Source organism: Vidua chalybeata, chromosome 1 (assembly GCF_026979565.1).
Source record: "Vidua chalybeata isolate OUT-0048 chromosome 1, bVidCha1 merged haplotype, whole genome shotgun sequence".
Taxonomy (NCBI): domain Eukaryota; kingdom Metazoa; phylum Chordata; class Aves; order Passeriformes; family Viduidae; genus Vidua; species Vidua chalybeata.
In genome coordinates, this window is record NC_071530.1 from 119,364,633 (window position 1) to 119,392,376 (window position 27,744).

Sequence of the window (27,744 nt, forward strand, 5' to 3'; positions counted from 1 at the left end):
CAAAGAAATGTGAGCTTGAAGAGGACATGTTGAGAGCTGAGCAGATGGAGTTGTATCCCTTGATGAAACTGGTAGAAAATGGATGAAACTGGTAATTGTGTCCTTTGGCAGAAACTGGCAGAAGGGCAAAGGCAGTGAAGGTCATGGAGCTGTGATCCAATTTCTAGGATGTCTAACTGTGTGAGGCAGAAGGATATGGAAGAGCGATAACTCCTTCACCATGTGAATGTGAATTTACACAGAGTATATGTCTGAAGCTATTGTTCTTGGAGAGGAGGTGTTCTTTGCACCTTGTCCAGACTTCAGGAACTCCACGGAAAGTGGTAAATTGGAGACCACGTCCAAACCTTGCTTGAAGCAGCTTAAGAAGTAGATTCCTAAGAGTTTCTTTACTCCCCTTTTGCACTGGAATACTTGTAGTAAATTGTTTTGTCTTCTTTAAATGGCAGATTTTATAACCTGAGTTGCCTTTGTGTTCATTTTAAGTTGCATTTACTTTTGGCATTTCTGAGAGTGCTTGAGGCAAATTAGTTTGAGGCTTATTACACAAATAAGTAGGTTTTTCCTGAACTTGACACTCTTCAGTTTATGAGGATTTCAGCAATGTTATATATTTTTTTCCCCACTTTAGGTGTACAGGATTGGTATAACACATTTGTTATTCCAAATAAAAATAGCCTCTATCTACAGTTCTTTAAAATTTTCTAAGTGCTGTCTCAGAACAGGACTGATTATTCTCTGGGACAGCACAGATCTTTGTATCACTCAGGTCTTAGTATAACAGTAGGTACAAAAAGTGATACTTTTTCATAGAATCTAATTTCACATCACCTTGATCTTTAGCATTTTTGCTACATCTCAGAAGAGTTAAGAAATCTTGTAATCAATTTTATTTTATTAGATGCATTTTTGTTACTTAAAGACCATTTCTTCCTGCTACGAGCAAATCAATTATAGCAACAATCAAGTAGCATTTGTCTTACATTGATATGTAGGCATTCTAAAATTTCTCATTTTTCTGTATTACCTTTTGCAATGTATTACTAATGTAAGACAAAAATATTTTTCAAACCATGATTCTGAGAAATTATTTAAATTACAAGTCAGCTGTAACAGATTGGCACTTTTCCTTTGGTAATAGAATCCTCTGCGGTGGAATTACTACAGACATTGTGGTCCATTACAAGCACTGGATTACATCTTCCCATTGTCACTAATTCTGCATTTTGGCAGGGAGAAGAATAAAGGTTTGCTGTTAGTGTTGCCAAGCAACTAAAATATGAATTACTGCAATTTTTGAATTTTTCTTGTATGATGTGGAATGGAGGGTTTCTCCGACCTTGGTAAGAGGCAGTCCAGATCAAGTTACACTCCATAGCTCCAACAATTCTAAGATTAGTAAGTAGCTTAATTTCTCCCTGTAGAGTTCCAGTTCAAAACCAGAGACACCCAGGGTTTTGCATTTCACTGTGGATAAGATCAAAAATGACATCACAAAAGATTGTGTCTTAAGACAAGTGGTCAGATTGGGCATATTTTCTCCTTTTTGTGGACAAAGAAAACTTGCTATGCCTTAGTAATCCTGCATGCAGTTATTCATGTTTGCTGCTATTTAGTATACTTCCTCTGAATTATCTTTTCCCAACACACTTAATTGATGGTAATGCTAAGTAATTACTGACATTTGAAAAAAAATGTATTACATGAAAGTGTGTGGAAAAGATGAAATGGGGATAGACTTAAGTGCATGTAAATTGTGTTAAGGTTTATACTTGGGGATTGGTGAAGAGAGAATATATGCTCTGAATAGCTTGGTTGTTTTGGGTTTTTTTTTCGGCTGTGTTTTTTTTGTTTTTGTTTTTTTTTTTTTTTTTTTTTTTTTTTTGTTTTTTTTTTTTTGTGTTTGTTTGTTTTATTTTTTTATTTTTATTTTGTTCCCATTTTGTTGTGCATTCGTGTAATTTTTTTACTTCTGTGGAGCTTTTTCATTTTGCAGCAGCAGCCACAGATCTCCTGTAGAACTAAATGGGTTTCAGGGTCACCTCACCTGCCCTGAGTCATACATTTCTTCTCAGAGTACATGCTCAGAGCAGAGCCACAGTTTCTTTCTGGATTCCTAATGTGTTTTATGACTAAGAAGCCAGAAAGAACCCCAGCAGCAATGATGGAGAGTGTTTCTTTTTCTGCAGCCCTGCACATCCAAGGTGCAGAACAGCAGTTAGATAGTGCCAATGTGTGCCATAGAAGATGCTTTCCTGTTGACGTTGGCTTTATATCCATGTCTGCAGCAGTGTAATAAAATATTAGTTTTTTATTATTAATAAACCTAAACAGGATTAGTTTAGGTGCAATATCTCACTAATTTTTTTTGTTTTGGCTTAATTTTCTAAAGGAGTTGATGACCAAGCTGATAACGGAGACACCTGACCAGCCAATTCCATTTCTAATTGATCATCTTCAGTCCAAGCAGGGAAACCGTGGTCAGCTTCAGAGAACATTGTCTGGCTCTGCTGCCCTCTGGGCAGAGAGTGAAACATCAGGTATGTTCTGTGTGCTGGAAAGGGCTGGTCTCCAGTATTATCTTCCCATACTTGTGTCCTTGATTTCCTGGATGCACATGCACCGACTGAACAGGGACTGCTTTTTGGTTTTGAACATGCAGAATAAATCCTATTTATCCAGCAGATACTGAATTTAATATACATTGCTGTCTGTCAGCTTAGCCTAGGTGTATATCATGTGAGTATGCATCAGAGTTACAGAATGGAAACAGTCCCAGTCTCAATGAGAGAGGTTCACTTGCTGTCTTCTTTGTTTTCTTTTCCCCTCCCATGGTGTATTTGTGCCTGAGATTAAACTCTATTGAGATTTTTTTTTAATAATACATGTTTTTATATACCTATCGTCCCAACCCATAATGAGGAGCTGCTATGCTATTTTATAAACTCTAGTGTGAATAATTTATGCTTGTAAATCTTCAGAAGCATTACAATTATATTCTGAAATAATATCTACTCTGATTGTAAAGTAGAAATCTTGATTTTCATATTCTGGTACAAGGTACTATTACAATATTAATTTTGTGTTTAAAAACTGGCTAATGATCTATTTCCGACTATAGAGCTTAAATAGTTGCTGGTAGCCAAAGTATTAATTTGCTGACAAATTAACAATTTATATCAAATACACAGTTTTAACATAGGCAGTAAAACATGTACATAACATGGACATTAAGGAGTTTTTAATTAAAAATATACCTTTTTAATGAAAACTATAATAATTTCTAAGCTTTGATATTTAAAAAGTGGAATAAATATAATAAATATAAAAGAAATCAGAAATAGGAGAAAGAAAAGACTGTCTTTAATTTGGATTGATATACCTTGGGAGTTTTTTGATTAATTATTTGTTAAGTCTTTGAAAAATGACCCTACAAATGTTATGATTATCTAATTTGATTCTTTTAACAGAAAATAAAGGAACAAGAAGAGATTTTAGGAATTATGATAAGCCTTGGCAGGTAAATGCAAAAAAGCCTAAAAAGTCAAAGAGCGACCTTGCTGTGTCCAACATTTCTCCACCATCACCGGAGTCCAAGTCATGTAAGAAAGTTTCACTGCATTAATAATTTGTGCATACTTTCCAACCTATAGTATCTTTTTCATTTGAATAAGGTTTAAAATGGAAAGCAAACTGTGAGTAGATGAAATGCCTATATATATATATATGTTAGAAGAGTTTGATTCTTGCCTTAATCTCACTTGAATTATAAATATTTTATAATGCTCTATGTTATCATTTGTAGATATAAAAGAATTCTGGATAGGTTGATTAAAAACCAGACTAATATCCGGGTGTCATGAACTATTTTTTGTCTGGATACTGATTATGGTTTGTTGCTTTAGTTTGCATTGCCATTTTGCATGTGTAAAATCTCTTCTGTTGATATTGGTCCTTATAGATTTTTTTTTCTCTGCATCAGGCAATTCAGTACTATGAAATATGAACAGATACTGTTCAAGATACAGAAGTAGTGTCAGCAGAACAGGTGTACTGTTCTGAGCGTTGCTGAAGGAATCTAAATGTACACTGAAAGAAAAGGCAGAGTAGAAATAGAGCAGCTGAAGAGAATATTGTCAACTACCTGTAAAAAAATAAGTGAAAATGAAGACAGCAAGCCTTAATGAAATATGCTTCCTGTGTACTGGCTACTGAAGAAATTAATTTTTAAGCTTGATTCTTAATGTTAGGGTTTTTTCACAAATAAATATACTTACAATAAGCATACATATATAAATATAGTTACGCACCCAGGGAATTGTTTGTACAAGATTTTTGCCAAAATAAATTGAAAAATTAGATTTTCCTCTGTTGACTCTTGTAGCTTTTTGATATTTTTATTATAGCCAATTTTTTTAATGGGGAGTGTGATGGGGTGTACCAGATGAGAACAGAGATATAGTATGGTGCAGTAGAAAATTTGTTGTCTTTCCTCTAAAGGAATATGGGAAAGTCTAGACTTAGGAGTCAAGGAAAATTGCCCAGTGATCTCACTAAGTCAAAATACTACACAGCAATGGGTAAAATAATCATGATAAATTTATGCAATACAAATACTGTGTTTTTGAGTGATTAATAGTCTTGTATGATTATGAAGCATTTTTTACTGAGAATAAATAACTACAACAAGTAAAAATGGCTGTTACTGGTAGCTGTGTCCCATTGTACAGGATTTTCTCAGGATTATATTTTTCTAGAAATGGAGCATTTGTCTGCTTTTCTTCTTCATGAAGACATTGTCTGCTTCAAAAACACTCAAATTTGATCATCAATTCCATTGTGCCTCTCAATGGGCACATGATTTTTTAAATCTGTTCAAAAGAAGCATGTGAATTTTAATTTATTTTCAAGAATAAATAGAAACAATCCAATAAATGCTCATACTCACTCAGTCTGTGTCTTACCTAACAGATTTGCTGGATAATAGCAATTTATGGAGATCCACTGCTAGAAACAGTGGCTAAAAGGTATTGTGAGCTGTTCCTGTCATCATACTGTTTTCCTTCCTTCTGGCGTGTGCTTGCTTTTCAGACTCTGTGGTATGCATCAAATAACTTTCATGCCATCTCCTAAAGATCTTGAGTTCTCTGCCTTTATCCCAGATAGGGGGATGATATCACGTCACTCCCCTCAAATATGTGCCTACTACAAATTTTGTGCTTGTTAGTCTTTGGGTTGTCCCATTAGAGGGACAAAGAGGAGGCTGGGCATTCTAAACTATCAGGTCTCATGTCAAACAAGGAAATATTTCATACATTCATAAGACACCTGGGGTCAAGGATCTGTCCTTGTGGACTGAAGGAAACGTAATAATACTCTTCAGTTGGTAAGACTTACTCTCAAGCTACCCAAGTCTAGAAAGAGCATGTGGCAGTGCAGCTTTGCCTACAAAGGAGGTAGAGTTAGGGTGTGCTTAGTGCAATGACATTCATAAATACATGGCACTACATGGGATTGATTCTAAGCATACTGAAACAGGAGACTAATATCATTGCAAGGCCGTTCTGTCATCTTTGAAAGGTCATAGTTATTGTGGGATGTTCCTGATGATTAGAAAAAATGCAATGATTTTGAGGAAGGGCAGTCTGGTCAGCCCTAACCTCACCTTCTGCAAGGATTATTGAGCAAACTTTCCTGAAAGGTGTTCCTAGTCACAAGGAGGAAAATGTGATTTGGAACATCAAGCATGGATTTATGAGACCATATATGTCTGATCAGATCAACACAGTTGCCCTCTTAAGTGACATAACTGGCTCTGTAATCAAAGAAACAGCGATAGATGTTTCATACCATGACTTCAGCAAAACCTTTGTCAGCTTCCCATGGTATTGTTATTACTCAGTTGATAAGATATGGACTCAGTAAGTGGACAAGATGTTGTATGGAAAGTTGACTCAGCTGGTGAATTCAAGGCATTGTGACTAGCAATGCAAAGTCCAATTGGAAAGTCTATCTTTAGCGGCATGCTCAAGGGACTGGTACTGAGATTGATGCCATTTAAAAGAATTTCCTAATGCCTTGGATGATGAGATAGAATTTCTTTTAGGTTTGTGGTTAGACCAAATTGTGGGAAGTGGTTGGTGTTCTGAGTAGTAGGACTGCTATTCAGAGGGATAGAACTAAGGAATGGGCTGAGAGGTACTTCTTGAAGCTCAACACAGGCAAATTCAAAATCCTACATCTTGGATGGAATAACCCTGAGCAATAGGGTTATCCCAAAAACTGGGATATGTGTGTCTAGAAAGTAGCTTTGCAGAAAAAGATGTGGGATGCTGATGGACAAGGGCTTGGAATGTGAACCAGCTATTGCTGTGTGCTCATGCAGTGCTGAAGATGACCTTCATACCAGGCTGCAGTAGCAAGAGTAGAGCCAGCAGTGTTTGATTTTGAGGTGGCATCTGGAGTCCATTGTGAGAAACAGTGGTGTATTGGAGCAAGTGGAGGTTCACCAAGATGATGACAGGATTGGAACATGTGATGGACAAGAAAAAGCTGAAAGATATTGGTTTGGTCATATTGAAGAAATGAAGGGGAGATTTCATTGTTACCATCAACTAGTATGCTGGAGGATGAATGAGAAGACATAGTCAGATTTGTCTTCTCAAGAGTGTTTAGTGAAAGGATGAGGAAAGAAAAATTATACTGCAAGGGTAGTCAAAAACTGGAACAGGTTGTCCAGAGAGGCTTTAGAATCGCCATCATGGGGTATATGTAAAGCTGAACTGAATAGTCTGAGCAACCTGCCCTCAATAGACTGGTCTAGGGCACCAGGTTGGGCTAGAAGACTTCCAGAGGTCCTTTCCAGCCTAATTATCCTCTGCTTCCATGCTTTGCTGTTTATGCATTTCCATTTTTTTCCATAACACTGATTTATTTAAACCTTAATTAATCCTATTGTTTTCATTACTTACACCTGCAATTAGTTGTATCTGCAACTTTTTGAAAATTGCGTATTTGAACTACATTTTCTTTTAGTTGCTATTGCAGATGTTGGTTTCAGACATGTGACTTTTTGCCATATCTTGCTTCTCTTATTTTTGGCCAAATGGATTAATATTTTTATATTAATCTATATATATAGATATAATCTGTATATATAGATTAATATTCTGAATGTGCATTTGACATTTCTTTCTTTCTAGTTTGTGCCAAAATCAGCGTGTACCATGTACCCTTTCAACTAAACAGATCAGCAAGCAAGTGTGTTTAGAAGGAATTCTTTCCTAATGTGCACACCATATTCCATTTGTTTTGTGTCTTCAGCTTCTACCACTTGTACTTTTTTCCCCCCCAAAGCATCTCCAAAGAGGTAGTCAGGACTCATCTGATAAACAGAAAGTTTTGGACCTGCAGAGACCTAAAGATTTACTCTTAGACTTCTGTTTCAAAGAAAAGAACAAATCCCCACACCCAAGAATCTAAAAAGCACCCTCGCAAACTTCAAAACAAACCCAAAATTTAATGGAGTCCATCAGCTCTGTTATATTCTGTTTCAGAGTTTTTGTCTTGTGACTGTCTAGTTCAAGTGATCAGGAACTTGTGCATTTATTCAGAACTGTCATTTAATAGAAATCTTTGGGAACATGAGGGTATTTGATTTATTTAATTAGGAAATATTTTTTTCCTTCAGCAGAGTGATGTTGACTGCAGTGTGCATGTTATTGCTGCACAAATGTCTCTTCCTTATGCTTTAAACTTTTTTACTGAAAAGATACCTCCATTCTCTCCTGCCTGTTATGATCTCAGGTGCACATGAAACACAAAAATTTTTAATATCTAAGCAATCTAACCACTTGTTTGCTGTGTGCAAAACCAGAGTTAACCAGAAGCTGCTGCTGATGTCTGGCAAGGAAGAAGTTTGGAGCTAGGGGTGTGTATATAAATGAAATGTTTAAATTATCATTTAAACAATTTAAATTATTTAAATTTATTCCGTATCTGAAGAAAAATAAATTTGAAGTTTCAAACTAATTTGTAAAACAGACTTTTTGTTTCCCAGCAAGCTACTTTTAGGCAAAGTAGGTTGATCTCTTCACCACTTCCATATTAGATCACAGATCATCCTTTCATGCTGCTTCCATTTGACATTCTCACCACATCCCAAATGCAAGTACAATGTTGTGAACTTCTAGTTGCTCTTGGTCAGTCTAGGACTGTAGACCATCATTGTTTTAGCCTTTTAATATCCAGATACTATGTAAACCAGTTTGGATTTATTATCAAAGAACTCCAACCTGAATGCTATTACAAGATTTAAATACATGAGTAATTTTATGCTCAATTATATGATACATATTTTTGTTCTTTGAGATGTAAGATGGCCATACAATGCATTAATGAAACATTGGATTTAATGAACAATTAGTCTGATTCTGTCTGCAGATCATGCATTGAAAAGACTTGTATTGGTAGATAAAACCAGTACTGATCTTGTACCATCATCCAGTAGAAAATAAAGGTGTGCTGATTTGTGGCAGAATTCATAACACAATTGTGAATAAATGTGCATTTATGGTCAGGGCACACCACCAGAAAATCAGAAATACTGGCAAGTGTGTCTGTCCAGTCTCCTAAGATGAAATGGTGAATTCTCAGCTCCATAAAAGGAAACTCTACATCTTTTAATACACATGCTACAATATAGATGTAATAAATCTTCTGAATTGTAGGCAAATAATTTCAAGAGGAAGTGTTTTATATAATATATAAATCTCTCAAATAACAAAGATGAGGTTGAGGTGGGTAATGTGATAAGAGATTTGAAATTACTGATAGTGTTTTCTGGAATGAGTGAGTGTAATAAAGAAAGATGAAGGTCAGAGAATAATGAAAGGGTTTTGCGGAGTGTGTAGTGACACACGCACGTAAACGATTAATGACAGACTTTGTGCATACAGAGGAGGATCACTTATTGGAAAAGATTCCTAAGAAGGGTCATATGGTGTTTGTACAGTTCTGAATGCTTTCAACAAAGCCATTAATTTGAAAATTACCAGTGCTTGTTGATCCTAAAGCTGAGAAGATAAGGGTTTATAGTTTGGAAAAATCTGTAAGCAAGAAGAAAATGAGCTTGAAAGAACAAACACGTGCCACATGATGCTACTAAATAGATGTTGTTTTAGTACCATTCATTATTTGAAAGACAAGTAGGAAGAACTATGTCTTCTCTATAAGTAATAACAGTTTCAGTTAGTTCTAATTCTGTTTAACTTCCTCCTCTGTTTTGATTCCTCAGAATGAGCCAAATCATTGTTGAAGCAAATTGTATTTAACATATAAATAATTCATGACAGCATATCTATTTTGGTACTTTTTCACTGAAGTACAAAATGGTTCAGTAAAACAGAACTGATTGTCCACCAGCATGCAAAGGAAATTTCCACCATGGCTTTGACTGATTTCCCACTGTCCGTCTAGTGAGCTGCGGTCCAAGCTTCCTGTGTTTGTGTGACATTTCTCTGAAATTAGCAACCAGGTCATTGTCTTGAGCAAGTGTCCCTACTTTTCAAGAACAAGACTCTTAAGACTTTCTTTTTTCCTGATGTGAGTTGGTCCATATACTTGGCAGTTGCTGATCCAGGAACTCCACAGCTGTCAAGTAAAACTTATATTTGTTTCATCCAGCTTCTGTCCCATGACAAATTTTGCTTCAAAAGCATATGTTTTCTCAAAAATCCTTTTTTATTTTAAAAAATGGGTTTTGTTTCAAACTGCCATGGTATAAAATACTAGCTTGTGGAAATTTTCTGCAACCTGGAAGCTTCAAGGTTTGGTCATCTTTTTATATGGTTTTACTATATTAAATTGTTGCCTGATTGTATTCTGGTGGTACTGTGTGGTTTTTTTTTTTTTGGTGTGGCAAATTTAGCATAAAAATAGAAAGGAAAGTCTGTCATACTGCTGATGAGTGATTGCTGTAGAATATCGTATTGGCCCACAGAAGGATATTGGTAAGATGACTGCAAAAGGACTCAAAAGGAGTGTGTGATCTTAATGTAAAACAAAGGTGGGTGAAAACAGAGAGAACTCTTTGTAGAATTTCTTTTCTAGTTTATTAAAAACTTATATTTACAGTTAGTAATAATTTTGAAAAAATACTAGATGGAACATTTTGTTTTCTGTAAATAAACAAAAAAAGGATGAGAAATGCTGAAGTTGTGCTGTTTAATTTGTATATGCTACAATCTGTGAATGGAGTCAACTTTTGTTACGCACAAATTTATGTAACTTTTATTTGACCTAGTAGTTCTTAAACCAGGGAATTATAAAATAGTGTTTGAGATTTATAAGTATCAACAAAAAATTACAAGCTGCTTATCTGAGTAGAGACTATTCATACTCTAATACCTTAAAGTCTATATGTATTTACTGGGAACCACTATAGCTCATTATTTCCATTGTCCTGAGAAGGAAATATATTACTTGCCTTTTTTGAACACAGAGCAGAACAAGACTCTGACACTTCAGCTTGCTCCTCTCTTCCCTTCTCCTTATTGAGGGTACTTGTGTCCCTTTCCTTCTATTGTTATCACTGTAGGTCTTTTTAAATGTCTCTTTTGTCTTCTGTCTTGGAGAATGTTTGTAATTACAGTCCAATGCATTAACTTCCCTAATAGCCATGTTCCTGAGTTGGTATTACAGATCAGGATATAGTCTGGGTTGTCAGACTCCATAGATGTCTGTTTTGAAGATGAGTTGGTTTATGTCTACAGAAGGTAGAACTGTGTTATTTGTGAAAGAAGGACTTCAGCATAACTTTGTCCCATTTCTTTTCCTGGAAAAGGTGACAATTGACTTAACTCCACAAGGGAAAGTTGAGGTTGATCCAAAGTGGAGCAGATTATATATTCACACAGTTATTTAACACATTTTGTAATAGCTACCAGACTTGATGTCTGAGCATGATTTCCCCATACCATCATAAAAGCAGTCTGAAGTTCCAAATTATCATGAAACCACCTTTTTTAGCATAATCTATAGGAGTCTGTAAGTTGCCTTCTTCGCATGTAATGAAAATGACGTTTATAAGCATAGATTAGTTGGCAGCTGTCAAATTAGTAAACAAAAATTTTGAGGCTGTCCAGGATATATTGGATATTTTAGGCTTTTCTTTGAAGTTATTTTTAAGTGAGTGGTCAGCAACTGGTAAATGATGGTTGGTAAAAATGCAACTGGTCCTTTCTGGTGGAAAGGTGGACTAGACATCATCATCTTCACACCAGCATGGTAATGCAGTATTTGGAGACAACCCAACAGTTGCATTTCTTGACAAAAGCAGCAGCTTACTTAATTCTGAACACTGGCAAAAAGAACATGTTAAACTGCAGTTCCAGAAACAGCATTGTTTTTGTTTTCATTTCTAAAAATTGTTGAAAATGTTCACATTGTTCAAAGAAGCTCTGTTCATTGTGTGTCCTACATATCTCAGACACTCCTCTTCATTGATGGTAAACTTAGCTCAGCAGTTGAGATACTATTATTTTAAAATTAAAGGCCTTGGTAATAGATAATGAGCAGCAGATTGTAAGCTCAGGTCTGTGCTTCCCAAAGGCTGAGTTTGTTTAAGTAGTGCAATGAAGATTAGAGGCTGTACAACATGAATGACAAGGTCTTGCTTTGTTTCACTGTTTTTTTTATGAACTGTGTTATCTACACTTTATGATTTTTGAAAAAGAAAAATGTTGTTTTAAAAGCTATATCTAAATTTTTTTTTCTTGATAAAATAACTAACAAGGCCAAAAGGTACTCATTTTTCTTTCAACATTTTTTCTTATTGACCCCTAGGCCACACAATTCTATTTTCTTGTAAATTAGATACCATCATGTACGATAGTTTAAATACATTTTTTTATTACATTAGTTTTATTATTTTCAATTATTAATGTTAATGATCCTGTTTACCAATTAATTCATTGCAAGAATAATTCAGGTATGCATTTGTTCATAGATGTTTTTCCTTCACATTGACCAAAGAAAATATTTCCAACAGTTAAAATAAAAGAATAGTTAAGTAATTTCCACCCAAGATACTTGAGCTTGTAAACTCTCTGTGCAGATTTTTCTTCTACTGTAGGAGTCTGAACGACCAAATCTAAACTTCATCTATATATCTGTGTATATTTAGTGCCAAGGTCAATAGAGCATCCTAAATGGGATTGGAAGACAAAACCGGAGAACCATGATTTTGATGAACTAAATCATATTCTTCAAGAGAGCAAAAAGCTTGGAAAAGCCCTTGAGAATCTGTCTCGCAGTAAGTTGATTGATTTTAGTTTTTTAATGTAACCATACAGCCTGAATTGTAATTTGGAAATACATATCAGGAAGGTGGTCTTCTATTCAATGAAGACCAAGGTCAGCACTTACATTCCTGTTGATAAGGTTTACAGATTGTCTGAGATAATTCAGGAACTCTCCTGGAAACTGAAACTACTACCCCTGTACCACCTTTTCTTTTTTTACTTTAGTTTTCTACCAGTTTAGTGAGCTGAATTAGCTCATAATGAGATCAACACAAGAGGCTGGCTTAATGAAAATGGTGGGAACATGCAGCAGGGAGGTTGCTCCTTTGTGTGGTAGTTACAAGGGGATCAACCTTTGCAAAACCTTAACCTCATTGATGGAGTTCAGACCTGTTATTGAAAAACATTTAGCTATTTTGTATCCTTGATTTCATTGACCTTCTAATTTTCAAAAGAAATTAAACTATTTTAAAGCATCTCAAATAAGTACTCAGAAACATGAAATACAGTTATTTCATAATAAACCCCATGTATTATCCCTTAAACACTCGTGTAATGAACATCTCTGAGGTTTACTGGATATGATCAGCAATAGCTGCTCTTTTTTTTTTTTTTCCTTTTACTTTCTTTCCTGTAGGAGAGAATTCTGAAATACATTTGTGGGAGCAAATACTGCTAACAGTTTTTAAAGTATGAAATGATGACAAATACTCTTCGCCATGCTACATGAAAAGTAGGTGTGACATGATCTGGGAGATATTTGTGTGAGAAACGTTTATTTCTTCTCTCATTAAATTTTATCCCTGGAAGTTCTTGATTCTCTGGAGAATTTCTAGATAGTGAGGTCAGAGAGCTGAATGGGGAACAGAAGATTTGTTTTGCAATTAATTTTGAGATTCAGCATTTTTTCGAATTGTGCCAAATACCCAAAACTGGTTTTCCCAAATCACACTCTCCCAAATGTTTTATGTTGATCACAACAATTATATTCTGAGCAATTTTCAAACTTGTATTATAGTTACAGAGCTTTTTTGAAATACTTTTCTAGTAAATTGGTCTCTCTGCCTGTAAGGAGCTAAACCAACTCTGGTCAGCATCTCTGATTTGCAGCCTCCCTGTTGCCTGTGATGGATGTGAGTATAATTTTCAAGCTTTTCTCCTTCAGACTTGTAGCTAAGCTATGCACAGATACAGAAACAATATTTTGAGTTTCAGAAAGGCTTATTTATTCACTCTCTGGAGATACAAACCAATCAGATATGAGAGTTCAATAATTAATGCCTAAATCCACTCTTCAATTCTACATCTTTGTCTTTCCTTCAGAATATCGTGAAGTTTCCACTTTTACCTAGAACGATACCTATACTTCCTGATACCTAAAATAGATTTTGCAGGAATCTGTACCTCTCCTTGCCTCACAGTTTTCTAACTAGAGTGTAAAACTCTGCAGCGTATTGGGTCCTACACTTGGACTGGATGAATGTACCTGGTCACCATTGTTGGAGTCTGTTTTTCATAGTTATTTCACAAGTGAAACATTCTTCACTCTTTCTCTCTAGTACTTGATGCTTTATGGTGGTTTGTCAAGATAATATGGGAATTAAATCCCATCCCCCGGAGTGCTTTAAATCACTCTCAGCCTGATAATCAGTTCACTTTCATGAATGTGCTCTCTATTTCTTCATCCAGATCATTAATGGAAATATTGTCAGACCTCTTCATGATCCCATGCAAACAGCCCTTGAAAGCTACTCAGTGTGTTTGTTCCCACCAGATGTTTTCTATCTTGCAGTGCTTTCACGTAGATTGTAATTCTCTATTTTTTTTTACTGAAGTATCATCTAGGATAGTAAACAGAGTCTTATAGCTGGAGTATTTTACATCTGCTTCTTTTTCTTGTCCACTAGGCAAGTTTCCCAGTTGAGAATGCAATTAGACTAATTTAATGTGATTCATTCTTGATAAATTCATGTCAGCTCATTCTTATTGCCTTTCTATTCCATTAGATGTTGATACATTATTTATTTAACAGCTTTGTCTATGATTCTTGCTGTTGTCTGATTTAGGCTTGGTAGTTAGTAGTTGCCCACATCTTCCCTTTTTCTTTTTCAAAGATATGTATTTGCCCTTCTCTGACCTCTCTGTTCCTGAAAGACAGTTGCTAATGGATTAGAGGTTTCTTCAGTTAGTGAGTTAAATGCTCTAGAGTGAATTTCACAAGAGTCTGCTAATTTGAATGTATCTAAATCACCAACATATCTTTCAGCTTCCCTTGTCTGGCTTACAGTTCTTCCTCTTAAAACCACTGCTGTTAAGCATCTGGCTGTGACTGATCTTTTTTTTGATAAAGACTGAAGCAGGGAAAGTATTGAACTCTGGGAATTCTTTGTGTCATGTCTTATTTGCTTTCCTTCTCTTTGATGTAATAGTTCTGTATTTTAATTTGTTCTCCTTTTCAAGTGTATTTATAGTATCTTTTCTTATGGCTTTTTATGTTCTTTTATAGTTGTTAGTTACTCTGCACTTTAACCTTTTTTTCTTGTTGCTAGCATTTAAACACTTGAATCAGATTAATTCTAAGCTGTATCTCCTTGTTTCCAGGTTTTATTCTTCTAATTTTCAGTTAATTTCAGGAAATAAAAAATCTTTGCTATTATTTCTTACATGATATTGAAAAATTAAAATTATATTGAAAAATCAAAATGAAAAATGTGAAAATTTTGTCAATAGAGAAAAGGTAGAATTTTGAAAATAAATTAGTTTTAGTTCTCACAGAGATAGAATGTAGATTGCACATAGGAAATATCTTAGGGGCCTTCAATGAATAGAAGGTCGAGGACTTTAGAAGTATAAGGTGCATGAAACTCATTCTGTGCTGTACCCAAACAAACATCCCATGTGGTGAATTTTAAAAAAGCTATCACAAGATCCCACATCTACCTCTTCTGTTGCTTGTTTCAGGCAGGCTAGTTAGTGCTTTTGTTTCTACAAACATGCCATGAGTTTAATACTGCATTTGATGCCAATCGTATTTTGAAGCGGTGTGGGACAGACACTGGGCTCAACAGCTGAGTACACAAATGATCAAAATGTACTATTAATGGCTTTTTACAGCACCCTCTCTTTTTTCCTTCTGTATTTCAACAGTGAAGAGTGACACATGAAATGAAATGTTTGAAGTTAAATGAATTTTCCGTCAAGTCCTGGAATTTATTTACATTTTAAAGATAAGCTTTGGGTCTTCTAGTGAGTTTCCATGACTTTGTTGCCTGTTAGGCAGCTGACATAGCCTGTGAATTAAATTCTAGTTTCTATTGCTTCATTTACTATGCAGTCTAGATACCTGCTTTGAGACAAACTTGTGCACTTCATGCAAAATTAGAACTGCCTGTAAGATTTGGAAGGCGAGACTCGGGCACATAGATGTCTGGTCTCTTCTATATTTGTTCCTAGTGATTAAAAGTGAACTTGCTTTTATTTGGACCCTTTCTCCCAATCCCTGTCAAGAGTGAGTAATTCTGTGTTTTAGTAGGCCTGAGAAACCAAGTGACTTCACACTCAGACCTGAAAGTATCTTTGGAGTTTTGAGAGTCCGGAGAAGATTATTTTTGTAATTATGGTCCAAGTGTGGTGGAACTTGCTGATTTAAGTATACAATTTTTCAGAGGCTTACTCAGATGGGAGAGCTGGATTTTCTTTGCTTCTTCAATCAGCTGTATGTAATTGAACTGAATTTGGAGCTATCAAGTCATCTATTTAGGGAAGATTTTGGTTTGTAAAGCAACTTACAGGAATATACTGCATTTCCCTTGTGCATTTTTAATTTTCTTTTATTGCAAGGTCTCCTACCTTTATTGTTGTCATCCTTCTTCCTGTGCTGATCATATGGAAGAAAAGTTCCATCCTGTTTCAAATATATGCTTTTGTATTTCACCTTCTGGCCTGTTTGCCTTTAAACAGAATTAAAATCTGTAAAGCTAAGGATCTTGCTAATGAATGCCTTTGATCTTGCCTTTGTCCTTCTCCTATTTTCTGAGGATAGAAAAACAGATAACAAGATATGGAAACCAGTGAATTATGAGAGTTTTAATTAGGGGAAAAATGAGGACTAAATCAGTGAGATCATGCTGCAATTAGGTGGGAAGTCTGTATACTTGATGAACAACTTTGCATCTTTTATACCAACAGTTAAGGATTAGAGTATATTGAAAATGTGGGCATAGTGAAGGCGCTGGTAACTGCATTTGATGAAAAAATATCTTCTGCTATGAGATAGGTACTCTTTCATAATCACAAATAGCCTTTTAGCGAAGAAAACTGACATTTTGTTAGTAGTGTTTGAATGCTTGTTCAGGCCAGGTGTACACTTCAGATCAGAGGGGAAGAAACAAATTTATCATGCTTTGAATTCAGTTGACATTCTAAAGTCAAAAAATGGTAATAAGTTAACATTAACCAAAACTACAAATCCGACTCAGTTTCAGGGAATCCCAGAAATAATGGTATCTACATATAACAGGAGAAAAATCCTCTTTTGTTTCCTAACTTTGAAGGGGAGTAATCAGTAAACAATCAGTTAAAGAGAAAACCATGGTTTTCCATGTAGTAGGAGATACTGTTGGAAATCTTAAGCAATTACAGAATCATAGAATGGTTAAGGTTGGAAGGGACCTCATGAAGGCATCCAGTCCATCACTACTGCTCAGGCAGGCCTCACCTAGAGCCAAGTGTCAAGGCTCTTCAATACCTTCTAGAATGAAAGATCTTTAAGTCCCTCCAGAGTATCCCAAACAGTTATTTATCATAATATTAGAATCAGTTGATGTTGTTTATAATTTTGTTAAGAAAGGCAAAAATAATCTTACCTCTTTAAGAAAAATATAAAATAGTAAAACGTAAAAGCGTATGTTCTGTTTATATTTTACAGGGAAGAAGATAAGCAACAAGAGTAAAAATCTCATAACTAGAAGGGTAGAACAAGTTCTAAACAAAATCACAATATGTTAACAAACTGCTAAAATCATGTCCTCAGTTTTGTGGATGAACCTTCGAGTATGTGGGATGTGAGAAGCTTTATATATACATCATGAACTACTTGAATGCATTTAGTAGTCTCTGACAAACACATCAGAATGGGGTTTCATTTAGAAGCTTCTACATTGTAGGAAACTGTTAATGATTTACATTCCAGATATGAAAAATGAACTTCAGTTGAATGACACTAACATTTATTGAAGCCAGCCATTTCTGATGGTGGTGATCATGATCATATAACTGTAAATGCACATCTTCAGGACACATAACTAGTCTTTTGTCAATTGCCTTATGGGGGGGCACTGTTTTAGGACATAATATGTTAGTACTTTTTTTTCAATTGTATATAGTTGATGATCTGAAATTGATGTAGAATTTATAAAAATGACTTCCCTGATATCAGTTGACCATCTAGCCCTAAATGTGTTCTGCTAACTGAGCCACAAGACTAGTCATCATGTAGAGGATTTTTCCCTTCTTCTCTTCAGTCTGAACTTTAAAATCATGATATTCTTGCATGAGATCAATGCTTGTGATTTATTTTGAGATCAACATTTTTAGATAAGCTCAATCAAACCTTTAAGGAAGATATTTTTGTCTCAGTACTACAGCTGTTATCTGATACTGCCTTTGCTCATAAAATCCACTTGCTTTTAGTATGATGTACGAATAATAATACAAAATAATATTTTCTGAGATTGAAAGAGGAACAATATGAGCTTAAGTATTACTCTTCAATTATAAACTGGCTTGTATGGCCAGGAGATCACTGTTACTTTAGTTATCAGTATCTTTTTCCTGCAGATATTTTAATCACCTTTGTGGAGGTATTTGCCATTCTGATCCAACCTCCCCTAAGTTTTAGGACTAGAATCTCTTTTTGAGTTACCTTGTCCTTTCTTTAGTATTTGGCTTGCTAGAAGTTTCTCTAATACTATTACAGAACTGGGATTTGTGTGACTGTCATCTTGGATATGGAACTTTCTAGTTCTTAGTATAAGGGGGTTGGCATTTGTGGGGCAGCAGAACATGAGCTATGACTCTGTCTTTGGCTTCTGAATGCTTAACCCACCTATTGCAGTGTACACCTTCCCCTAAAGAGTTCTGCCGTTTTGATTATTCTCTTCTGAGATGACCTTGGCCGTGGAGAGTTTCTGAGACATAATATTTGTTGGACACTTTGCATTTTGTTTCTCTGTGTTTGCATAATTCATTAGTCATTAAACTATCCTGAAATCCTGAAACAATCCTGAAATCTGTATTCTCCATTGGAGTTGCTCAGAAATTTGGATATAGATATTCTGCAAGTCTAAAGCAAAGATTATTTTGCTAGGGATTAATTATTTTTATCTTCTTTTAAGGCCAATATGGGGAGGAGGGATTGAATCCATGTTTTCTAGATGTTTTCTAGATATACATTCTATAAGATGTATATTGTGCTCAACATATCAACATATGTATGTTGTTATGTGGTGCCTTGAAGATGACAGTTTCTCTTGTTTTAATATGGCCAAGTGTTGGGAGGAATATTATCCTTGTTCAAGATGGATACCACTACAAAAAGTTTAAAGTTGCTTAATAATATGAGGACGTACACCCCTCATTGGTGAAAACTCTGAGGTTTCATTTCAACATGCTTTTACAGAAAATTTGTGAGTTACTACTGGAGAAAAGTGGTAAAATGACTCTCTGTAGATAAAGGAATATTATAAGAATGTCTATTATGACAGTCAATGACAAACATATTTTAAAGTTCCTACACAGAAACGAGTGAGATTTTTAGGTTTTTGTGTACTTTTTCTGGGGGAGGAATGCTTTGTTTGGTGCAACAAGAGCAATCATGTAATGTCCTTTATAATCCAAGAATGGTATTGAAAGAGTTTCAGTTTTCCTTGTTTTCAATACATGGTTCATGGAGGTACAGGAACTAGAACATACAGTGCTGCCTGCTGCAGTGTGGCACAAGGTTTTGCCACGGGAAATGCAAGTATATCTAAGATGGCCCATCTCATCAGTAAGAAGAACATAAGCTTCCCCTGAGAATTTGGAGTTGGAGAATGCATGGGGCAGTGAACTGCTGGACAGTTGATACATGATGCAATATTTCTGTGTTTGTGTGCAAAGCTTTAGGATTAATAATAGTAGAATAAGAATGCTGTTTCTGTCCTGGAGTTTGTTACAGAACCTGTGATATGCACTATGAGGTTGACAGTTCAGCCATCCACAAGTTCCCTGGCCTAGGCTGATCCTGAGAATGAATTTTGTCAAGTTAGTCAGAGCTGCATTGAAGTTGTCTTAGTATGCCTAAAATTTGAATGTCAAAAGCCATGTGTCAAATCCAGAAAGCTTTGGCAGGCAGGAAAACTGGCTATTGGGAGCTCTGTGGCCATCTTCTGGATGTTTAGGAAAATGCATAAATATTTCCTTGAATGTTGAGTTAAATAATGGTAGTCTGGCATACATTAAAGTAGTAGCATTTTATTTTCTTAAGAAGACATAAGTCTTCTCGGGTGTACATTGTGTGTTTAGAAAAATGCAAGTCTTAAAAAAGCCCCTCAACAAATTTTTATTATGTGTTATTACTTCCTGTAATTATTTAAGGACCACAAATAAAAGCAAAAATGGTAGATATCTCTTTAAGTTCCAAAACTTTTATTCTTACCAGAGCACCAAATCTGTCATTTCAGATCTGTCATTTCAGATGTGTATAGCATATGAAAATATTGCCAGATTTTAAGATACTGTAAAACTGATCAGGAATAATGCAGCAGTAAGGCATTTTATACCTTGCCATTTCATAGAATCATAGAATGGTTTGAATTGGAAGGAACCTTAAAGTTCATTTAGTTCCACCCCTTTCCATGAGCTGGGACACTTTTCACTAAATCAAGTTGCTCCAGGCCCCGCATAACCTGAGAACACTTCCAGGGATGGGATATCCACAATTTCTCTGGGCAACCTGTTCCAGTGTTTCCCACCCTCACAGTAAAGAATTTCTTCATAATACCTAATCTAAACACAGACTCTTTTAGTTTGAAGCTGTTATGCCTTGTCCTATCACTACATGCCCTTGTAAAAAGTTCCTCTACAGCTTTTTGTAGCCCCTTTTTAGGTACTGGAAGGTGCTATAAGGTCTCCCCAGAGCCTGCTCTTCTTCAGGCTGAGCAACCCCAGTTCTCTCAGGCTTTGTTCACAGGGGAGGTGTTCCAGCCCCCTGAGCACTTTCATGACCCTCCTCTGGACTTGATCCAGCAGGTCCATGCCCTTCTTTTTTTGGGGGCTCCAGAGCTGGACACTCTCCAGGCAGGAGAGTGGTTGTGCACCTTTCAGGTGCACATTACAGAGTAATGTCAAGCTTCCTGTTTACTGACACTCAGAAGTCCTTCTAGTCAGGGCTGCTCTCAGTCCATTCTGTGCCCAGTCCATACATGTGCTCTGACCCAGGTGTAGGACCTTGCATTTGGCCTTGTTGAACTTCCATGAGACTGGCACAGCTGCCCCACCTCTCAGGCCTGCCAAGGTCCCACTGGATGGCATTCCTTCCCTCCAGCATGTCAACTGCACCACACAGCTTGATGTCATCAGCAAACATGCTGAGGGTGCACTTGAGGGTGTCCATTACTAAAATAAACAGCACCCATTCCAGTACCATCCCCTGAGGAATGCTACTCACCACTGGTTTCCACTATGACACTGAGCTATTCACCACAGTTCTTTGGAGTGTGGCCATCCAGCAATAACCCTGTGATTGATCCACCCATTAAAGCCATGTCTCTCCAGATTAGGGCAAGGATGTTGTATGGGACAGTGTCAAGTGCGCTGCACAAGTCCATGTAGATGACGTCAGTTGCTCTTTTTCAAAAAGACCTGAACTTGTATGCCTTTTGTTTTGAAAATTGATTTTATGCTGTTGGATTGAGAACATCAAAGTCTAAAACTCACTTTTCAAAAATAAATAATGACACTGAGTGAAGGCATTAGGTATTGGATAAATAAAGCTCTTCTGCTAAGAAGCATATGCATATGCAAAAGCTAGGCATTTTAGGGAGTCATGGAATTGTTGTAAACAATGTTCAGTTTTCTTTGAAAAGAAAGTTAATTTCTTAGTAAGATAAAAATTAAGCAGAATGTCCTAAGCAGAAAACCTGTACTGTGGAAGACTTGGAAGGATTTTATTTTATTAAAATATAATGGAAAGGTTTTGACAGGTGGCTTTTACATCAGAGAAGATGCTGTAACGCTGTATTGATCTACATCTTTATTTCTCCATACTTAGCTTTGTGCTGCTGCAGATTGTCATAGGGATAGAAGACTGGGAACAGAAATCTAAGATAGCCATATAAAGAATGGTTTTAATAATCCATGCTAATTTTAAGAGACAGGACAAACAACTGATTTAGTATTTTAAATATTTACAATCTGTAAGGTAAATGGCTAATACAGCATGATATACACTTTTTAGGCAATCTGCTTAAAGTAGACTTGATAATAGTAATTAAAATATAATAAGTTACAAGTTATAAGTTAATAAATATATGTTATAAGTTACAAGGTATAATAAATTACATTGCTATTACATTGTTTGTTAGATATATTTCATTTAATCATAGCATGCCAAACCTTTCTTGCAATCAGACAGTACATTGTTCTTCCAGTCCTCTTCAAAAACCAGGCTAATGACAGAATGAGTGTTCCAGCTGAGAGAGGCTGTGCTAGCATTAACAGCACCTCTCCAGATTTGTTGCTGATCAGAGATGGCAGTAGTTGTGGCTGTGGAGCATTTCTGAAGGACTATGGAAACATGTTCATACCAATTATTTCATTATTCAGCATCCTTACAGCACAGAGGGTTGTTACATCCTAAAGTAGAAACAAGTGCCCTGGCTGGATGCTTGTGATGCCTGATCAAATTGCAGCACCAGTAACTACTTGTAAAAGGGAGGAATTTTTTAAAGGCGTGAAATTGGCAGCTTGCTACCTAAATAATTATCACGTTAAACCTTGCCCATGAGCCTTAGCTGATGGTGGAAAGCAAACTTCTCATGCCTTTATTTTTGATGGTTAGTAAGAGTAGTTGGTCTATTATATAGTTGTCAGTTTTATGATATAAAACTATGGCAAACATTGTCTGTGAGAAACAGCTGCTATAAAAGAAAAGGTAAAGCATACTCCTTTATTTCTGGAGGATTTGCTTTTGACATCAGAAGACCTCTCCCAGCAAAGGCAGGGAAGCAGTTTTAACAGTCCCCTTCTTATCTGCTGGTCAGTGTCTTGCAGGAGGGCAATGATGATGCAGTTTTCCATTTTCTACATTCATCATCATCCAGAGTCAGTCTTTAAATGCTCTAAGCTGGGGGAAGTCAGAAATAGTTGTTCATAGTAACTTTTATTCTAACAAAGTCATAGGGTTTACGGTTGAATAAACTAGATGTGTCAGTTTTTCTGGTATTAAGAGTTTTTTTTGTGATTAGGATTAAGTTTTGGTGGAAAAGGTTACAGTGTGAAGTGACTGAATTATCAGATTGAAGGTTTTTAGTGTATGGACATTTTGGCTATACCTATGAATGTTTTACTTAAAACTGCAATGTTGTTTCTGTTTAGTATTTTCATGGAATGGGCTTTCCCTTTGCCTCTAGTGTTCTGTGATTTTATTATGCTGTTTTTCTATTTTGAATATATAAAAGGTAAATGAAAACAATTATAGAAAGTGCAGAGAGCATAAGCAATTACTTTCTGTCACCTATACAAAGAAGTGACAAAGGGGTTTTCTTTTTGAAATATGTTGATGTCTGGATACTAGCAATTACATGAACCAGAGAGAGCAACCATTGTTACAATTTCTTTATAGAAATGAAACTATTTTAAATTGTCAATGTATTATTTGAAAATAAAGTAGCTGACAGTAACCTATTTTGACTACGGAAAAGTCATGAGTCTGCTAAGGGTTAAGAAATTAACAGGAATCATAAATACTCCTGTACAATAATGGTGACTATCTCTAGTTTTATTCTCAGAACTCAGGATTAAGGTTTCTTTGGTTAAGTTTTTTTTATTTAAGGTTATGGTAAATATGCAAGAATTTCAATTTTTTGAGGTGTTATTTTGTGAAAACTGGAGGACATATTATTCCACCTGACATCTGCATCCAAAAAATGTTGTCGTTGTTGGGATTTTATGTCTACTGCACACAGGGTGCCAATCCCCCTCCTCTCAGTCAGCCAAGACATTCTATGAGTTTGGCAATTGCAAAGAAAATTGTTAAGAGTTGGGCACACACTAACTGTGGTGCAGTAGTGTCTTGGAATGAAGCAAGTGTTCTACATCAAACGTTTTTTGGGGTTATTTATCCTAGTATCTGCTGATGGAGTTGTGTTATCAGTGACTAAAAGAGTGCTGTTAATATTAATGAGGCTCAAGACAACAAAAAGTTCTGTGTGACTGACATGGTAAATACCACCTCCAGAAGAATCATCGTGCTAAGAGTGCTGTAACAAGCTCCTTAAAAAGTTTCTTCTCCAGAATCCTTTTTCTTTTCTCTTGATGCCACACTAGAGAGAGAGAGCTACAAAGAGTTTGCAGGTTTAATTCTGTGATTGCAAAGATCAAAGATTTCTAAGTTTGTAAAATTTTATTTTGGCAACATGTCCTCAGAAGCTGCTAATTCTCTACATGCTTGTCTAAAAAATACAGTTCTTTTTTTCATGTCTTGCTCCTGTTTCCAATTTAGTAAAGAAGAAATTTGAGGCATTCTGGTCAATTCAGTTACTCAGTTCAGTCTCTTCTCTAAATTCAAAGTTCTAGGGAGCAATAGGACTTACACAAAGCATTTTGCTAAAAGCACAGTCATTTAAATGATGGATATTTTAAAATTTTATGTCTTATATGTAATATAATCAGAGAGGTTAGCAGAGCTTTTTGAGTGAGACATATAGTAGTGCGTACTGTTTTTTCCATACTGTTTTTGCTACTTTGTTCTTTTAGTACTGATCTTTGATAGGCAACATGGGCAATTGGGTGGTAAAAAACATTTGGCATTTTTTGGAACAGATTTTTGGAAATGACAGGATTACCTGTTATATTTTCTTTTATCATACTTTAAAAAAAAATATATTTTAAGGGGTGAGTCAAGACAAGATAAAATTGCCCTTCTGTCCACTCCCAAGTTACAAGTACACATTCACAGGGATATGTGAAAGCAGAAGAAAAGGGTACCAGTCTTCAATATGTGGAAATAAGCCTATATCAAAACCAAATGAACTATATTAACATTATGGGAAATTGCTAAGAAAAATTAATTTGACTGTTTAGTGAGTATATGTGGTTGAAGAATGGATTGACCTTGGTTAAGCAAAATGCATCCATGTGATGGAGAACTGGTTGATTGTAGCCAGGTTTTCAAAGATGAAGTGAAAAGAAGCTTGAATTAGGTTTTTACTACCTTCAAGAATGAAATTGTCTTCTCTCCAGATGTCAATTTGAGATTGAAGAAATTCATAACATCTTAAAGTTTGGTTGATGCAACCTGGCTATTATACTCTATGGCCATTAATAATGTGTCTGGACTAAATAATAGTCTGAAGTTATTAAAAATTGGATAATTGCAGTGAGGGATAGAAGGATTAGTCAAAGCTTATTAGTCAAAGATCTTCTTCAATTTGATCCACTTTAGTACTATTGAATTGCTGTAAATATTTAACTCCTGCCATATTTCTTATGTGTTGATGAGGTCTTTATAATTGCAGTTCTCTTAGCACTTTGTTCCTTTAAAAACAGAAATTGCTGTAAGGAATTAATCTAAACTGAGAATTAGCCAAATAGTAAAAAACCCCAAAGAGTTCATGTAGTTATGGTATATCAAATAGTATAGACTTACATATGTACAAACTTATATATTAGCTTAAACTGCTGCACTCTTTAGTGTGATTTTAGAAAGAGTAAAATCAGCTCTCTACTCAGCTGATAATACATATTTTGCAATATAATCTCTTACATTTTGTCAAAGAAGGTGTCTTGATAACATGATATATGATTTAGAAAACAATTTTCAAGTGTGTGTTCTTCTTATGTATTTCACTTATTTTCACCACCAGGAGAAACTTTTCTTTGATTTTGAAGTTCTAATTTGGAAATGTTTCTTATAAAATCTCATAAGAATATAAGAGATGCTTGCTTCCAATCTATCAGATTTTTCAATATGGTAGGATTATATATATATATATATGATGACTTGAGCACTCCTTGTAGTATACTGATGTTTGTAAAAAGTTAAAAATTCTGAGACCAACTCTGCATATTTAATGTGCTACAGAATAGAAATAATTGAAATGTGATATGATGGAAGCAAGCATAGCAAAGCCTTGAGCAGGCATCTGCAGAAAAAATGACCAAATATACAAGTTCTTGTTCAGAGGATTTAGGAAATATTTTGCATTCTATTGAGAAATTTTACTTTATTCTCTGAAGTTTCACCTGGTTTTATAGGTTCATTTCCACTTTGCATTGTGAAGAAAGAGAGAAGAGAAATGTGCATATTGCCCTGTAATTGCCGCATAACGTGTTATACATGCTGGTCAGGGTGAGATTTGAATCATAATGTGTCCATTGGTAAATCTGATATTGCTGATTTAATTTTAGAAAGCAGATAGCTGTATGCTTAAATTTGTTGTCACTTTACTGGCAGATCTGCTATTTTAATTTCCACATTTTTTGAAAAGTCATTTTGATAATATTTCGGCTGAGGAACATGAAGAGTATATTGTTTCCAGGCAATTTCATAATGGAACAAAATATGATACATTGTATGGTACAACAGCATGCAGAGAACAATATGTATAGTTTTCAGATTTAACCTTACTTTTACTTACCATAGTAAAAGACGTCTAGAAAGCATTTTCCTAAATTTTCTAAATGTTTTTTTCAATCTGTTTTGTTTTCAGGCATTGCTATTTCTGATGAACTCGATAAGGTAAGACTGATAAAAGATGTCTAATGAGCAATACAAAGAGGCAGATGATTATGATAAGGCACATGCCACTGTCCTGGCATATACGTGTTTGTTCTGTTGGGTTCAGAGGAAGTTTGGGTATGGAAAGCTATATGGGTAAGTACAGTATATGTGGATACATTATGATCTTGACCAAGGGTGGGCAGTCAAGTGTGGAAAAAAAGAAGTGACTGAGTTTAAGAGATTCTTAATGAGACCATGGAAATACTTTTGATCTTGACACCATCTTTGCTTAATATAGTCTGTTGGATTACTTTGTGTACTTTTGGAAACATTCATCCTTGAATACCTTTTATTCATGAAATTGAATTCTGCATTTCTAAATATGATTTGTGAGAATACTTAGAAATTATTTTTACCACCCAGATTTACTCAGGAATGCACAAGGCATAAAGATCAGTCTTTACCTCCTTGCTGAACACAAAAATGATCTCTTCAGTTCTGGCCATTTTTGATACCTTACACAGTTAGCATGAATTTTAATTCTAGATATAATAAATTCTATATTGAAAGAGTAATCAAGCTGGGTTTATTTAAGTACTTATGCAAACAGAACCAATTTTTCTTCCCTATTCTCAGCAATGAACAGCAGTGTGCTTCTAGTGCCAAGAAACTTGTGTTGTGTTCTTGGTGTCAGAAACCATTGCTGTCAGGACAATGAGTTCAAAAGGTATATAAGACACAGGAATAATGCCTAATTGTTTTTTTAAATAACTTTCATTTCCGCTGGTAAAATGAGGACACAAATCCTTCTGACACAAGTGCGTATAAAATACCATCACTGCATTCTCCAAGGAAGGCCACTTAGATAAGACTGATTAATGTCACAGGGCAGTCAAGTGCATCTGTGGCTGCCATTTCCAAACTATGGCCTAAGTCTTCCCACAGTTTCAATAACTGGGCTCAGAAGTGATAAGTAAACACAATTAGAAAGTCATTCCATTACAACCCTCACCTTTAAAAATACTTATCAAGAACTCAATTGGTTATGTTTTTGTTGTTGAAAAAACCCTCTAAGATACTCTTTGAGGGAGGAAAAAGACAATTTAGGCTAGAGCCTGGTATCACATACTTTTTACATATATATTTTAGCAAATAATTTCTGGTTGATTTGGTTTTTATTAAACTATAATATCTTATTTTTTAAAAACATTAATGTTTTGTAAAATTAGTTATTCAATGTGAAAAACGAGATGGATAACATAATTGGGGAATTTCCACAGGATGCAGTATGAGTGAAGAGTCAGGGTTTTTTTGTTACTATATACTTTATTTTTTATAATTTAAAACTGGAAGGTGGTAGGCTTTTTTTTTAAAAAAACCTTGGAATTAGGTTATATACATTCAATTAATAGATTGAATGTTCTTGAAGTCAAAAGCTATTTCTACAAAACCCCAAACAAT

The 27,744-nt window shown here is 35.3% G+C and overlaps 1 protein-coding gene across 4 annotated transcripts in view; it reads left to right on the top strand.

Moving 5' to 3' along the window:
* The window catches only part of C1H8orf34 (chromosome 1 C8orf34 homolog), a 191,223-nt gene that overhangs the window by 21,509 nt on the left and 141,970 nt on the right, over positions 1-27,744 (top strand). For all 4 annotated transcript variants that reach the window (XM_053958307.1, XM_053958298.1, XM_053958316.1 and 1 more), the window contains exons 2-5: positions 2,393-2,540; positions 3,471-3,602; positions 12,185-12,313; positions 26,273-26,301. In XM_053958307.1, coding sequence (XP_053814282.1) covers positions 2,393-2,540; positions 3,471-3,602; positions 12,185-12,313; positions 26,273-26,301 — 438 coding nt within the window. The remainder of the gene's footprint in view (positions 1-2,392; positions 2,541-3,470; positions 3,603-12,184; positions 12,314-26,272; positions 26,302-27,744) is intronic.